This window comes from Lynx canadensis, chromosome A2, assembly GCF_007474595.2.
Source record: "Lynx canadensis isolate LIC74 chromosome A2, mLynCan4.pri.v2, whole genome shotgun sequence".
NCBI classification, from domain to species: domain Eukaryota; kingdom Metazoa; phylum Chordata; class Mammalia; order Carnivora; family Felidae; genus Lynx; species Lynx canadensis.
Window position 1 is genome coordinate 135,471,505 of NC_044304.2, and position 16,853 is coordinate 135,488,357.

The 16,853-nt window shown below is 38.5% G+C and overlaps 1 protein-coding gene across 1 annotated transcript in view; it reads left to right on the plus strand.

Moving 5' to 3' along the window:
* CFTR (CF transmembrane conductance regulator) overlaps nucleotides 1-16,853 on the plus strand; it is a 158,722-nt gene that overhangs the window by 131,356 nt on the left and 10,513 nt on the right. Inside the window, exons 22-23 of the mRNA XM_032592502.1 lie at nucleotides 1,490-1,645; nucleotides 13,382-13,471. Of these exons, the coding sequence (XP_032448393.1) occupies nucleotides 1,490-1,645; nucleotides 13,382-13,471 (246 nt within the window). The remainder of the gene's footprint in view (nucleotides 1-1,489; nucleotides 1,646-13,381; nucleotides 13,472-16,853) is intronic.

Genomic DNA, 16,853 nt, shown 5'->3' on the forward strand with positions numbered 1-16,853 from the left:
TGGAAACACAGACCACCCTGTGCTTATTAAACTTAAATTCTTGGTGTTAACACAAGTAATAACCAAGAAAAAAATAAGTAAAATATTACTGATTCTGATTAGCAGTATGAAGAACCTCAAAAGGGTATTGTGTATAGATTGAGGTTTATCTTATTTTCTCAGTTGTCTCAGATAACAAGCATTTGTGAAAGTCTCATTACAGAGCTCTTACGAACAAAAGACATGGTGTCATTATTGTTTACCAATTTATCCCAAATGCCTAGTTTATTACCAGATTCTTAATAAGTATTCAGAAAGTTATTACTGCAGATTGTTATAAGCTCTAAAGTATTCTTTGTGGTCCATGAACTGGTTCTGGTTTATAAGCTGTTTGGGGTCTCTGATAAGTATAGGAATTGAGAGTAAGCATGTAGAAATTCATTTTTATTATGTTTTCTTTTTTAAAGTACTGATTTGCAATGGACTAGATACAAATAAACAAAACTTTTCTTTGTCACAGATAGTATAAAAAGCATTACTGTAAAAGACCATTGGCTCAGCTGTCCTATAAAAAAAAGTTAAATGATAAAAGAGAGAAATCAAATAAAAGGAAAGAAGTGCACATTTATTCAGTGCTACTAAATATCAGGCTGTTATTCAGTATTCAGTTAATGACTGCAGGAATGTTCTATCCCACTTAAAGCATCTTCTTCCAAGTGCTGGATCTAAGCCCACGTGGAACACAGACTTGAGGTCCCTGTGGGCTACCTGAAGCACCTGATCTCCCCTTGCAATGCCTGGAGTTCTCACTTCTGTTTTACGCTTTTACAGTCTTTTAGTAACAAGAATAGTTGTTTTCTTAATATCCTTTTTGCTTCTCCAGATTTTCTTCCTGCCAGTCAGCATAGATGTAAGAATGCAATCTGACAGTTGTCCAAGTGCCTATGCACTGAATGGCAAGGTTCAGCCTGCCCTCTCTGGGAACATAGAGCTCACTGAACTTATTCTTGTTTATGGTCAGGCCTAAACTTGTGCTTCCTTTATGAGGGGAAGTATCTACATGTTAGAACTATTTCAGATTCATTCATTTTCAAGCTCATATTCATTCAGGAACTAGATCAAATTATATAGGTCCCTGCTTTTGGCTTAAGGCCATCCTTAGAAATGATATGCATTAGGACACTGTATGTTTGTTTTCCTTGATGCAAAATGGGCGATTTTTCACCTTTTTGCCATTAGTAAAGGTCAGTGATAAATGAAAGGTCCAGAATGAAGAGTCCAATTCCATATGGCCAGTTTCTATATTCTCCTCCAGGGTTGCTCTGCCTAAGATCAATATTGGTCAGAACTGAGAGTGTACAGAAAGCTTTGAATGAATAAGTTGAAATCTTCCCCTGGTAATGTTAAAAAAAACTGTTCTGATATTTTTTATTGAAGCATAATACCAGGTAACATTTCTGGTATGGTATCTGTATGTCACAGGAGTAATTCTATCCCTCTTGTTTTCTAGGTGGGCCTCTTGGGAAGAACTGGATCAGGGAAGAGTACTTTGTTATCGGCTCTTTTGAGACTGCTGAACACTGAAGGAGAAATCCAAATAGATGGTGTGTCTTGGTATTCGATACCTTTGCAAGAGTGGAGGAAAGCCTTTGGGGTGATCCCCCAGGTAAGTCAGAATGACTTGGTCAAGAAAGAAAAGCGGCTAGATATTTTTTTACCATTATTTGACACTTCAACTCAAAACAATCACATTTTCTTGTAAAAATATATTTATTTATTGCTGTCTTTTTTACCGCAATGTAACCTTTTCATGGGGAAAAAGAAAACCATCTCTGAAAGTTTGGAACTCTATGCCATATAGTTATTGAACTATTAACAGTTTTGATAGTGTCTCCCAGAAGATGCAATCCATGGTGGGAGCCTGGGACTTCGCTTTAATCAGCTTTTTCCCCCTCCTTCAGTGGTCTGAGCTCCAAGTTAGCCATCACAGCAGGCTGAGAAATGCTTTTCAAGATATAAATTATGCTGCTGCTGGAGGAAGAAGCACTTGGAAGCAGCAAGGAGTAGAATTGAAAATAGAAAGTGTAGTGATTGGTTTTTGTTCTTTGGATAAAATGAACCATGTCAGATTAATCTGTAGCTATTTTTTTTTAAATGTCACTCTTTGATTTCGGTCACAAAGGATCTCTGGCTTCACTGGCTTGGTTGCATTCTATCCGTGTCATTGTACAAGAGGATTTCTTACATATGAGAAGAAATAGCAGCCGTTCTAGTTTAAAATGATCTCAGTGGAAACCAAGGAATGTCTTTACTGAAGCAGAATCTGAAAGGCATGTGTTGCATTTCTACTGGCATTTGCCTTCTTTTCTGTGGGCATTATTCACTGCTTTAGTTACCACATTGCTCCTTTTGTCCTAATAGTATAAATCCATTCTACTAGCACATTCTAACAATTGTCTACTTTTAACACAAAATTAAAATACCAGGACCATCTCCAGGTAGATTGACTATAAATCTAGCCTGAGAAAAAAGCTTGAGGTAATCTTGATGGATTACCTCAGTGGAACATTTGCTTTTCTCAACTAATGAGGCAGTAAATATTGTAACTGCTAGTCTGATGTTTTTAATTTTTTTGTCTAGACTTTGCCATATTGCCAGAGGCTGATTCCTGATGGAACTTTTCAAAAGCAATATTGTTTTTTCAGACCAAAAAAAAAAAAAAAAAAAAGATTGTCAGATGGCCTAAAGATAAACACTGGGAATATGAACATCCCGAGGTGATAACCTTAGGCAAGAGAGCGATGTTGAAGAACACAGGATAGAATCTGGTTGTCCAAGAAGCGTTGCCGTTCATTTGACTCTGAGTCTCCTGGTCCCATTTTTAATTGCAGTAGTGAAGCTTTGTTTTGCTGTCATTCTTATTCATACAGATTGACTCTAAAAATTAATTCCAGTGGAATCCTTTAGTTTATCTGCCATTTTGATAGATTTTTTTAAAAAAATATATATGTTCTGTTTAGGAACCTAAATATGCAAGACCTGGAGGGAAACCATGTGAACCAGAGTTATGAAAATTCTTTATCTTGCCTTTCTGCTAAAGTAAATCTTTCAAACCTGCCTTTTTTCATTTTCCCTCTTCTATGGCTTCAAGCTTCATAAAATAATATAAACTGAACAAAAAATACTTTGGGATCCGCCTTCAAAAATGTGTGATCATGTTAATGTAGGTGCATCTCATTAGATTATAACCCTGGTTTCTGGGACTGTCTGCTAGTATCACAGGGATATCTGTAGAAAAATGTACTATTTTTTCTACAGTGACATCTTGAGAATATTGAGTGCCCAAGAAAGAGAGGGCAAACTCCTCATACCTTTCTAATATCCAAACTAGAAGATGCTTTTATTTTCCTAACTTTGCTTTAGAAGTTCAAATTAAGTAATTTTTTCTTCTTTGCCTACAATTTGATCTTTAAAAAGAAAGAAGGAAGGAAGAAGTGATTAAAAATCCAAGAAGAGCTGTTGGGGTGCCTGGATGGCTCAGTCATTAAGTGTCTGACTCTTGATTTTGGCTCAGGTCATGGTCTCAAGGTTTCGTGGATTCTAGCCCTTCATCGGGCTCTGCGCTGATGGCACAGAGCCTGCTTCAGATACTCTCTTTATCCTTCTTTCTGTTCACCTCCCCCATCCACATTCTCTCTCTCTCAAAATAAATAAATAAACCTAAAACAAAATCTGAGAAGAACTGGTTTTGTTTGCCTTTCTACTTTTCTTCATTCCATATTTCTGACCTTGCAAGAGCATCTCTGTCATGGAGACATCACATCTCTCTGGGTCAGTCACTTGTTTTTAGTCACATGAAACAGGACCTTTGAACAAAAACCTTTTGTCCCAATCATAGTAATCCTGAGACATCAGCTATGGAATCACAAGATGTCATTAGTTTGGGCAAGTTCTTGCTCTGTGTTTTTGTGTGTGTGCATGTGTGTGTACACATGTGTGCGCATATGTGTGCATTCTCTCCTATAGCTAGAAAGCAATCTTTGAAATTGCACCAGCCTAGAGAAAAGGGTACTGTGTACATTTCAAGGTGGATCCTTCTTTGTTTCATTTTACCTGTGAGTTCTGGGGACATGGAGAGGAAGCATTGAGGCCTATAGTCGGAGCCCCATTGCCTTAGACAAATCGAACACTAAGACTTGAAATTGTTTATCAGCCTGGAACTTTGCTAAGTACTTTATTCTTGAAAGACAGAAAAAAAATAATTTTTAATTTATTTGCAAGCTTCCGTTACAACTTTGAAAGACTGCAAGCTCTTCTGAGCAAATAATTAGGGCTATACTTGCAAGACCACATAACCTGAAAATAATCCATGCGCACATGACTTCCACCATGGAACATCTTTTGCTGTGAAGGATATCAGATAGGGCCAAAACATGTATCTGTAGATCTGAGCAATGAAATTGGGAGTGCAGCAGCAGTTCTCATTCAGTTTAATAATAATTAACAATTTAATAATTAGTTGTGAAATTCCCATATGCTTAAATTATAGCATAATATCATTCTATATACTATAAATTCTACAGTTATGTGAAAAGTATTGAGGTCCCAATCCCACCTATGAGCTTTCAGTGAGAAGCTCAAAACTGAACTCATTGCCATAAGTCAGATCAAAAGAAGAAACCAAACTAATAAACCAAAGAAAGTTAATTAAATATAGTTATGAGTCAAGGTAGGCTTGTTCAGGGAGTGCTGTGGGTAATTATGAGAGTGAATACAGTTGTAAGCCCTGTTATTGCTGCTTCCACCATGTCATTGTATCCTTCCTTATTTCTCCTCCTCTTCTCTTCTTTGTGTCTGTCCATTTTATGTTGCACACAAAGTAACCTTTTATTTTATTTTATTATTTTTTAATTTTATTTTTAAAATTTATATCCAAGTTAGTTAGCATATAGTGCAACAATGATTTCAGGAGTAGGTTCCTTAATGCCCCTTACCCATTTAGCCCGTACCGCCTCCCAGGACCCCTCTAGTAACCCTCTGTTTGTTCTCCATATTTAAGAGTCTCTTATGTTTTGTCCCCCTCCCTGTTTTTATATTATTTTTGCTTCCCTTCCCTTGTGTTCATCTACTCTGTGTCTTAAAGTCCTCATATGAGTGAAGTCATATGATATATGTCTTTCTCTAATTTTGCTTAGCATTATACCTTCTAGTTCCATCCACGTAGCTGCAAATGGCAAGATTTCATTCTTTTTGATTGCTGAGTAATACTCCATTGTATATATATACCACATCTTCTTTATCCATTCATCCATTGATAGACATTTGGGCTCTTTCCATACTTTGGCTATTGTTGATAGCACTGCTATAAACATTGGGGTGCATATGTCCCTTCAAAACAGCATACCTGTATCCTTTGAATAAAGGGTAGTTCTAGTTTTAATTTTTTGAGGAACCTCTGTACTGTTTTCCAGAGGGGCTGCACCAGTGTGCATTCCCACCAGCAGTGCAAAAGAGATCCTCTTTCTCCACACCCTCGCCAACATCTGTTGTTGCCTGAGTTGTTAATGTTAGCCATTCTGACAGGTGTGAGGTGGTATCTCATTGTGATTTTGATTTGTATTTCCCTGATGATGAGTGATGTTGAGCATTTTTTCATGTGTTGGCCATCTGGATGTATTCTTTGGAGAAGTGTCTCTTCATGTCTTTTGCCCATTTCTTCACTGGATTATTGGTTTTTTGGGTGTTGAGTTTGATCAGTTCTTTATAGATTTTGGATACTAACCCTTTATCTGATATGTCATTTGCAAATATCTTCTCCCATTCCACAAATTAACCTTTTAAGTGCAATGTTCCAGTTTTGTGATTCACCAAACCAAAAACCTACTAGGCCACTCCTTCTCCACTGAATAAGGTCCAGATTCTTACATCCGTGGTTTAGGTCCCTGACAGTTAGGTCCTGACCCAACCTTTCCGGTCACATCCACCACTCTTCACACCTGGGCATGTCTCAGTTTCAGACAAACTGGACTTACTGTTCCATGAAAGATACCTTACTTTTCTCTCATTTCATCTGTTTATGCACTTCCTCTGTCTGAGATGGTCTTCCTTCACCATAGTTATGTTGGCCTCTCAAATGCAAATCTGTCAAATGGCCTTTTCTGACCCCCCCCTTCCCCCATAACCGTGACTCAAACCCCAGCTCTCCATCCCCACATCTTAAACCCATATGGGATCTAGGACTTTGTTTATAAGTCTCTCCTGGCACTTTCCATTGTCTTGTGTTAGAATTATCTGTGTATTTGCCTAATTTCCACTTAGTATTATAAATACTGTGTATACATTCTAGTTAAGGAAGCAAGATTTAAACACAAAATCATCAACAACCAGGGCACCTGAGTGGCTCAGTCAGTTGAGTGTCCAACTCTTGATTTTGGCTCAGGTCATGATCTCATTGTTTGTGAAACTGACAGCACAGAGCCTGCTTGGGATTCTCTTTCTCCCTCTCTCTCTGCCCCTCTCCTGCTCTCTCTCTCTCTCTGAAAAATACTAAACTAAAAAAACCCATCAACAATCAAAGAAGACAGGCAAAAATAATATAATAGAAATGGTGAATAAAACATAGATTTTTTTCCTTAAAGATTTTTCTGTCTCTTATATAGCATATACAATAGCTTACATGTTAGGCACTTAATATACATTGTCTTGTGCAGAATCACCAAATTCTTGGCTTATTTTACAAGAGACTGTGGTTCTGTCAGTATCTGAATTTTACTAGCTATTGTAAGCTTAGGCAAGTTATTTGATTTCTCTGAGCTTTAGTTTCCTTGTCTATAAAATGAACATAATTTTAGGTTATTACCTACCTACCTATATTCATTAGGTTTTCATGAATATAAAATGAGTAAAGTAACAAGTATTGAGACTACACCCTGGCACATAGTAAGTGCAATACACTGTGTTGTGACAATGGTAATTATTATTTACAGTTCCTTGCGGACAGGGATCGTGTCTCCTTCATTTTTATATTAGATTAGAAATATGCTCTAGGAATGAATAAATGAGTATGGGCAGTTTCCCAGAGCAGTGATAATTAAGATGGGTCATAATGGGCCATACACTCATTTTAGGGTTTTAGAAAGGTTAGGGACAGGGAATTATGGAAAGGATATTCCAGGATCCCAGACAGATAAGGATATTATGAACAAACACAAAGAAGAGGACTAGAAAGAGTTGGGTCATAAAGGGCAGGGGAGGTCATGTGTTAGGCAGTATTAGAGGGAGGAGGGAAAGATTTGGTAAGTACTGAAATGGCCCAGTAAGGAACGCATTGAAGAGGATGGTAAGGGTTGGCAGAAGGGTACGCTGCTGCTGGCAGCATGTGGAGAACGGACTTCCAGGAGGCAGCATGGGAGGCAGGGAGATGGGCTGAGAAACTCTCCAACTGTGATGTGGTAAGAGCCTCGACTGTGGTGAAGAGACAGTGGGGGTGAAATGCTGAATTCAAGGGAGAAGAGAAGGGGTGCCTGGATGGCTCAGTAGGTGGAGCATATGACTCTTGATCTTAGGGTCCTGAGTTTGAGCCCATCTTGGGGGCAAAGTTTGCTTAGAAAAAAAGAAAAAGGGGTGCCTGGGTGACTCAGTTAAGTGTCCGACTTCAGCTCAGGTCATGATCTCACAGTTAGTGGGTTCAATCCCTGCATCGGGCTCTGTGCTGACAGTTCAGAGCCTGGAGCCTGCTTCGGTTTCTATGTCTCCCTCTCTCTGCCCTTCCCCCACTCAGGCTGGCGCTCTCTCTCTCTCTCTCTCTCTCTCTCTCTCTCCCCCCCCAAAAATAAATAGACATAAAGTTTTTTTAAAAAAGAAAAAGAAGAGAAAATTAACTAGTATGGATATTAGTACAACACAACTTTACTGTTTCTGAGCCTAAAAATTTGAAATTTTACAATTTTGTCAGACCTGGAAATCATTTTTTAAAATTCTGTCTCTAAAAAAAGTGTATACTGGAAAGTTGTAGTATAAAAGGTTGTGAAACATGAAATGACTTTACAGGAAACAAATATTTGAACATCTTACATGCAGTCATTTACATATAAATAAATGATATGTACATGAACATTATAAAATTATTCTCTATTGTAAATCTTGGGCATTTTTGACTAATAAATACTTCATTCACCTTGTTCTCATTAATAGATATTCTTAAAAGCCAAACAACATTTATTTTTAGACATTCTATAATACAACCTTAGAATCTTGATTTGTTCAAGTTGGATGGATTTGTATTGTACAGATTCAACTTATAATACAATCTTGCAGGCATTTCTAGAAGGTAAGATCACAGCCACTGTGATGCTTAGAAGCATTGGAGCCACATTTTAATAAAATTATATACGTATAGATGTTATATGTATATATAAACATATATATACACAGTGCTGTTTTGTTTTGGCCATAAATATATATATATGTATATTATTTTTGGCTATATATATATATTTCCCTTCTAGCCAAAACAAAACAGCACTGTATACATAAACAGGATAAGGAGTCATTCCTCCTGCTTATTTAATTTATGCTATATTCAATAGCCGTGAAAGTCAAACTGCTCTTTTGTTTTTCATTGATATCCAAGATTGAATCATACTGCCTGCTGCAGTGATATGTGACCAGCTCTGAGCACCCCACGTAGGCTCAGCTGTCTGCACTGAGTTGAGGAGTTGAGGAATCAGCTTCAGGAAAGAGATTAGTCAGCTCGTGAACAATGGTTCTCTCTTTATTCTTCCTTGAGTCCCAGGAATTGCTCTTTATGCCATACATACCTGACATTAAATAAATATCAAATATTTGCACATCCTCATTTTCCTATTGGTGAACAGTTTCTTAAAAGAGAGGATCATTGTGATTTTTGGTTTCAGGTCTATTTTTTGCTATAAATACGTCTGTGTCACCTTGGCCACGCCACATCACTTCTCAGGGCCTTGGCTGTTTCATTTGTAAACCAGGGAAGAGGACATAAGTGACCTCCAAGGACCTCTCAGCTTTAGAGATGCCTTTGTGGAAACTTCAAACAGTTTAGAAAACAGAACTAAGACACCTGCTGGTGCCCCTGACCAGCAGAGGAAGAGATACTATTTATAAGACAGGAATGAAATGTTTAGTGAATTGTGTGAAATTTAATTCTAACTGAACCAGTCTATTCAGTTGATTTTTTTAATTAAAATTAAAGCATTACTTGAATGCTAGACAATAAACTATAAACAAAAGACCTACAGAATTTCAGAGTAGTATCAGATCCCTACATCTAAGACTTTGGCTTTCCACATTTTTCCAATTTCCATAGTTTTCTTCCTTCACAATTTTGAACATATATCTATTTTAAATAAAATTAATATGTCGCATATTGCTATATGCTTGATAAGTATTAATATAAACTCTTAAGCTATTATGAGAAAAAGTTAGGCATACAATTTCTCAAGCAATTATATGGAAAGACCAAAGTTTTAATGGGTAGTTAGTATTATTACTTTAACGAGTATAGGTGGTAGTAACTCTTCTTCTGAAATGAAGAAAAATAATATGTTGAGCAATGTTTTTATATTTTTTTACTTTTTATTCCCATATCAGCCCATTTATTCATTCAGGCAGCATTTATTGAGCACATGCTAGATATAATGCCTGTTTGCTAGGATACACAGTAAATTTATGGTATAGGAGAAGAAGTGCTCATTAAAAGCAAAAGCTCGAGGTGTCTGAGTGGCTCAGTCAGTTGAGCATCCAACTTCAGCTCAAGTCATGATCTCACGGCTCACGGGTTCGAGCCCTGCATTGGGCTCTGTGCTGACAGCTCAGAGCCTGGAGCCTGCTTCAGATTCTGTGTCTCCCTCTCTCTCCCTCCCCCTCCCCCATTCATGCTCTGTGTCTCTCTGTCTCTCAAAAAAAAAATAAACATTAAAAATTTTTTTAAAAAAAGCAAAGTTCACAAATGCATATGTAATTTTAACATTCACTATAAGCTATGGAAGTAAAATACATGTATTCTGTATCATATTTTGGGTACCTTATTTGGCTTTGAGGATCAAGATAGATAGCTCTGAGGAAGTGGCATTTAATTTGAGGCCTGAAGAATGTAGTTGGCCATGGAAAGAATGTATAAGATGAGATTCTTAGGCAGGAAGAAAGAATGTGTGAAGAAACTGGGGAAGTGAAATAAAGCCATGTAGCTGGGGGGCGCCTGGGTGGCGCAGTCGGTTAAGCGTCCGACTTCAGCCAGGTCATGATCTCGCGGTCCGTGAGTTCAAGCCCCGCGCCAGGCTCTGGGCTGATGGCTCAGAGCCTGGAGCCTGTTTCCGATGCTGTGCCTCCCTCTCTCTCTGCCCCTCCCCCATTCATGCTCTGTCTCTCTCTGTCCCAAAAATAAATAAACGTTGAAAAAAAAAAAATAAATAAAGCCATGTAGCTGGGATGAAAAAGGAAGGAGGTAGAGCAGGGCACTAAATGATCCCAAAGAAGTAGAAGGGGCTAAGTCATGTAGGGTCTGTAGGCCATCTTAAGAATTTTACATTTTGCCTTGAATGTAACAGAAAGCCAAAGGTTTTTTAAAAGGTTAATGACATAATCCAATTTATATGTGTAGTGATTGTTTTGGTTGCTAAATAAAAGTAGACCGGGAGGGAGGCAAGAGTGAGAAGAAAGAAATCAATTAGGAGGTTCTTACAGTGTTCCAGAGAGAGATAGGTGTTTTGAACTATATAGTGGCAGGAGGGCTGGAGAAATAACTGGATTTGAGATATATTTGGCGGGAAATCCACAGGACTGATGATTGATTCCTTTTGGGAGGATCAGGGAGAAAGATAAGTCATGGGTGACTCCAAAGTTTCTAGACTGAGGAAGTGAAGTTGCTGTACATTTATCAAAATGGGAAAGCCTATAGGTAGAATAGGTTTGAGAGGAAAGGTGGCATTTCCCCATTTTATATAGTGAGAACACTGAGGCTGAAAGAGCTTGGGTTCCTGTTCGTAGGTACACTTCCTGTGCCAGAGCTACACTGTTACAGCGTCTTTGCAAGCCACATTGCCTTTGATAACTTCTGTGTCTGCTTTGTTGTTATGATACCTTCGGCCTCCACCCATGGTCCTCCAGAATAATGACATTATTCCATTTGGCCAAGGTAAAATTTTCCTATTGTCCTGTTCCACTGGCTGTGTAAATATCCTTGAAGGTTACAAAGACACTGTAGCCCATGTAAATTGCTTCAACCCAGGCCCTGCCTAGGAAGAGGAAGCAAACCTCTCCATTCACAGTTCAGGAACTGAGCCTCTGGCCAGGGGATGGCTAGCAGTACTTAAACAAAGACTATGCTGCTGACACTGATCAGCTCTTTATAGAACCCATTGGGCTGCTTCTGCCCAACCTTAATAATTCCAGAGCTCCAGATCAGGAATAAAAACTGGTTGGCATAGAACTTGAGACATTTTCCTGTAGTGATAAGAAACAGATTTGGAAACAAACACACTTGGGTTTGAATCCAGCTAAATGATGTTGGACAAGTCACTTAACTTCTCCCAGCTGTGATTTCTTCATGTGAAATAATAGGATTTATTACATTAGGCTGATTTGAAGATGAAAAGAGATAATGCTTATATGGATCCTTACCTGGCATATGGTAAACCTGCCATAAAATGAAGCTCTGTGTTGTAGCTTTTTGGTTCCCAGTGGAGATAACCTCTCCAAAGTGTGTGAAACGTGGTCTGATATTTGGTAAACCCCCATAGTTGCTATCTCCTGTCTTTCTCAATAATGCTAGAAACCTTTTGTATAAAGAACCACAATATTAAAAGAAAAAAATGTAAAGAAACAGTGAATAGCAAAATTCCCTTGGTAAGCCTTTGAACTTTAGGTACTAAATCAACCCAATTGCTTAAATAATGAATTGACTTGAATTTTCAGAGCCAATTCTTGTTTAATTCTTAGTTTATCAGAATTCCCTGATAATACTCTTTGTCTGTTTTTCCTTAGCTTATTTGGGCATGACTTTCCTTTACTGGAAATCTTGTAGAAAGATGCACAAATCTATCTATCATATCTTAGGATCTTATGAGTCATATATTCACGCCTTGTGGTCACTTGTGCAAAGCATTATAAGTGCCCCTAAGGAAGATGATTTTGATGCAGGTTAAGAAATACCAGCACAAGTCTTCTTGTTGCTCTCATCAGAAGGTTCCTGAGATATTTGGTACAACTTAGTTCTTTAAGCTATAAATGGTGCCCTGGGGAGTGAGGTCTCTAATGTGATCCTCTTTGAACTTGGCTGCCACAGTGGGAATATTCTCGTTCTGCCAAGAGGCATAGATGCCATAAATCTGGAGCCCACCTGTCTTGTCCAGTTCCTTGTAGGTCAGAGGGTCACCGAACTTTCTTTCTCAGTGTAAGGCAATTTGTGAAAACTCAGACTTCAGAACATTTAGTTCTTAATTCTCTTTACTGGATGTTAACCAAAGGCCAAAGAAAAAGGGCAAAGAAAAAAAAAAATATTCTGAATGTTAACATCAAGAGTATTTTTCAGTTCACCCATATGCCCAGAGAGGACGAAATAATAGCAGTACTGCTGCATCAGCACTTCTCAGTGGGACAGCGGTTTTCTTTTTAAAACACTTTTTCTAGCCACACAGGCTGACCCAAGTGGACATTGACTTGGCAGGAGAGTGTCTCAGAGTGATAGTTGTGCAACACTCCTTGCAAGGAATTAGATTGGCATTTTGTCATCTCAGCGGGATCCACCTCATCCCTTATGTGCATTCAATTAAACAAATATTTGATTTCCACTTTTTTCACTGATGTGTAAGTGGTGGCTTTCTTCTGTTCGCACAAGTAAAGTGTGCCTTGGTTTATAGGCCAGGTGGACATGTGTATTTGAGTAAGTGTCTGTAAATTCATACACTCTCCAAACCCTTTAGGAAGCTAGGCTTACCCAAGGAATCCAAGGAAAATACATGAACAAAATAGGAATTTGTTCTAACAAGTTATTTATAACTCATAAGCATAATTTTTTAACTGCTCAATTTTATATTTGCTCATGATAAGGAAAAGTGCTGTGATAAAACAGAGTTTTAATTTCCCACAACTTTCAATGGTCTCAATTTCTTTAACCTAAGGACATTGGGATTAGATAAGTGTTCACAAGGGGCTTCTAATGTAGCTGTAATGCTTTATGTCTGTAAAGAAGATGCAAAGCAACTATGATAAAACCTTAAAATTTAAGAAAACTGGATGGTAAGTACACGGACATTTATTGTTATTTTAAAGTATTTTTTTCTGCTTGAAGTATTTTGCAATAAAATAATGGAAACATGAAAAGATATTTAGGTTACTCATACTTTCCTCTTTTTTCTCTTTATTGCTATAGAAAGTATTTATATTTTCTGGGACATTTAGAAAAAACTTGGATCCCTATGGACAGTGGAATGATCAAGAAATATGGAAAGTTGCCGATGAGGTAAGGATGCTAACTGAAATAATTTTGAAAAAGGTAGCTTATATACAAGAGTGGTTGTCATAGCTGAAATAGTTTTACACACTTACCTTTATGCATGTATGTGCATGTATAACTTTAAAGTGGAAAACACTAACATACCTGGGGCCCCTAGTACCTTGGACTAGACCTACCCCTTCCTCTGTGGCGAGTCTCCCATCACAGGCCCCAGGGGTAGCATTCCCTTGGCCTTCTTCACTACCAGTGTATATCAATGAGACAGAAACTGGGAGAGACCCAGTCACCTTATAGGGCACCAGGATTAGTTGTGATTCAGAGTGTCCTCTCTCTACACTTTCTCATCCACTTTCTGTCTGGGTTCTGAAAGCATTCCCAGCACAAGGAGAGGCTTTGGTTTTTGACATGATAAACTTCTCTAGGAAGCTTGGGTTTAGCACAGAGAGGTGATGGTCTTTCTGGAGCACCTGCAAATGGCCACCGTCTTCTCTAGAAATCATCAGGAATCAGTTGCCTTCATGGGATGTGGCTGTGAGCCTTTCCAGGCAAAAAGTCACATGACCTAGATGTGGCCTGCTCCATCTCTTGAGGTCAATAGGACCACATAGGAAATATATGGATTAAAATGGAATAAAAATTCCTAAATAATACCCCGTATTTACCCAATAGGTGGTTCATTATAGTTAAAGGCACCATATGGAAGAATTTAGGGTACAGGGAGTTAAATTCTTGATTTCCTTAACCATTCTTGGACACAGAGGCATTATGTGAAAGAAAAAGGGAACATAAACTGTTCTATTTCATTAAATTTGAGGTTTACGTCCAAAGCCCTGGTTGGTGGCAGACTGCAATTATGGGGCCTAAGAACATTGAGATTCAAAGGTCTTCTTAGAGAACAACTTTATTCCACTATTTTCCCATAGTTTTGGTCTTTATTGTAGCCCAATTCTGTTAACTCCAAATGTTCCTCCCTTTTGTGCCTCCCTTCAGAGTAGATGTTGCCAGGAGCATTGACATGCTTGTAAGTGTTAAACAGTCACCCACTGGGTGCCCAACCTTCATATGCCCCTCATAAAATACACTTAGATTAACTATTTTTATTATCAAAGTTTCCTTATTACCCACCAAACAAGGGTTTTAAAGAAAACATTAACTAAATTGCAAGTGACACATTTTAGGAGCTTTGATGTGACTTCAGAGAATGAACTATAGGAACACAGTGTGGTGGGAGAGAAACTAGGGAAGACGTTAGACTTTATAAAATCTGCAACTACTGCCAAGTCACAATAAAATTTACAGGAAATCAAGGTCTTAAAAATAATATGAAATTTTAAAAGACATGCCTAACATTTTAAATACCAATATAACACAGAAATTTTACCTGTCTAGATTTTCATTTGATGAGCTCGTATTTAGCTCTCTTCTACTGCTTCAAAAAAATACTTTGCTATTCATAAATGGAGATGGTGATGGAGATGGTGGCATTCATATCATGTGCTTTGAGTAGTAATGATAACTTTCTGTTGAGGAGGCCTACAGATGGCATACAAATGCACAACAGCCCACAGAAGCAGATAGTAGAAAAGCATTAGTTTAAACATTACAAGTCCTAGGCTTTTGTCCCAAGTGGTTTATCATATAATTTATTCAAACAGGAACATTTTGGAGTGTGTCAGTTTCTAAACTTGACAGGATACTAGGACAAAAAGACATAAACCAGTATTGTCTGGGGCAAACCAGGACAAATGGCGTCTCATCTAGTCCTGTCTGTGACCTTGATATGACTTGTGTCAATAGAGGGAAATGAACTGATAGCCAAACACCTGAATCTTATCTCAACAGTGCCTCCTTCATAATTCCCCTTTCCTCCAGATAAAAATCAGAAGTACACACGATGACAACACCAGGCCAAGATACACTTTATTCCTACCTTGCATTTGGCCCCATACTCCAGTGTGAAACTTTATTCTAGAGCTGATCTGGATTAGATTTTGTGAAGCCATGATGATCGTGCCTCGTTACTAGTTCTAAGACTTAGAAGGAAAGCTAGCACAAACGGCTTCCTTTGCCTTTGTGCCGTAGGCCCACACCTTCATCTTGACATGCTGAGCCTCATTGTTCTATGGATGAATTTAAAGCAAGTCCAAAGGAAGGAAAGAGAATTTCTATTTAAGACCTAGAACTGAGATGGTGTAATTCCCCCATCCCCAAATGACTTAGGGACAGATAACTTCTCCCCCAGGAGCACTGACTTTATCAGCTATGTAGACCAAAGAAAATTTCAAGAGACTGAATCCCAAAGAGGAAAAAAAACGGATGCCTAACATTGTGGCTCAGTAAATTGGTAGAGTTCTTATAACTTTTCAGGCTTTCATATAATTGGCAAGCGTAGTGCCTGACAAATAATGGGCATTAAGTGACTGTTAGCTATTATGATCCTATTCCCATTTGATCTTCACCTAGCCATCTCTTAAATGTTGATGTTTGACAGAATCCTAATTTTGTCCTATTGTACTTATTCTTCCTTGGAAATTTGATGCAACCTCTTGGCTCTAACTAATACCTCTATACTGATGATTCCCAAATCTGCCTGTCAGCTCCCTACCTGACATCTCAGCATGGACAAGCACCTTGTTTCTATAGTTACTTTATCTCCCCTATGCATACAACTGTCCTGTGTTCCTAATTCCAGCAAATGGCATAAGCACCCTCTAGTTGCCCAAAGCCAAGACCTGGAATTTATTCTTGACTACTGATTTCTTCACCTGTCTCCACTCTATCACGTCCTGTTAATGCTGTCTCCTGCCAATATCTAGAATGTTTCCATCCCCATCTGACACTACTACTAACTCTCATGTGGTTGCTTAGGCTCCTAGGTGGTTTCGCTCTCATTGACTTCCTATAATTCATTCTGCTCTTTGGAGCTCTGGTAATCCTTCTTAACCATGTACCCAATCACTTGTTTCTCTCCTTTCTATGGCTCTTTACTGGTCCTTTAGACCAAGTCCACACTGCTTAAGGTGGCTTCCAAGGTCCTTCATGCTTCGATCTTGGCTTGCCTGTCTAAACCCATGCCCCAGCCTCCCCCTGTTTACCATGATCCAGTTCCTCTAAAGCACCATGTGTTCTCTGTTCTCCAGAGGCTTTTTCTCATGCTGTTCTCTGTATCTGGTAAACCCTGCCAGCCCTTTACTTCCTGCTCCCACTCATCATTTGGTCTCTTCTTGCATATCACTTCTTCCAGAAACCTGTTGTGATGGTCCACACCTCCTATACCTCCAGGCCTTTCATAGCATTCTTTACATGGAACAGACTTACCTCTTAACTTGCTCATGTCCCCCGTCAGATTGTAAGTCCCTTGAGGGCAGGGATGTTGTCCCATTCACTG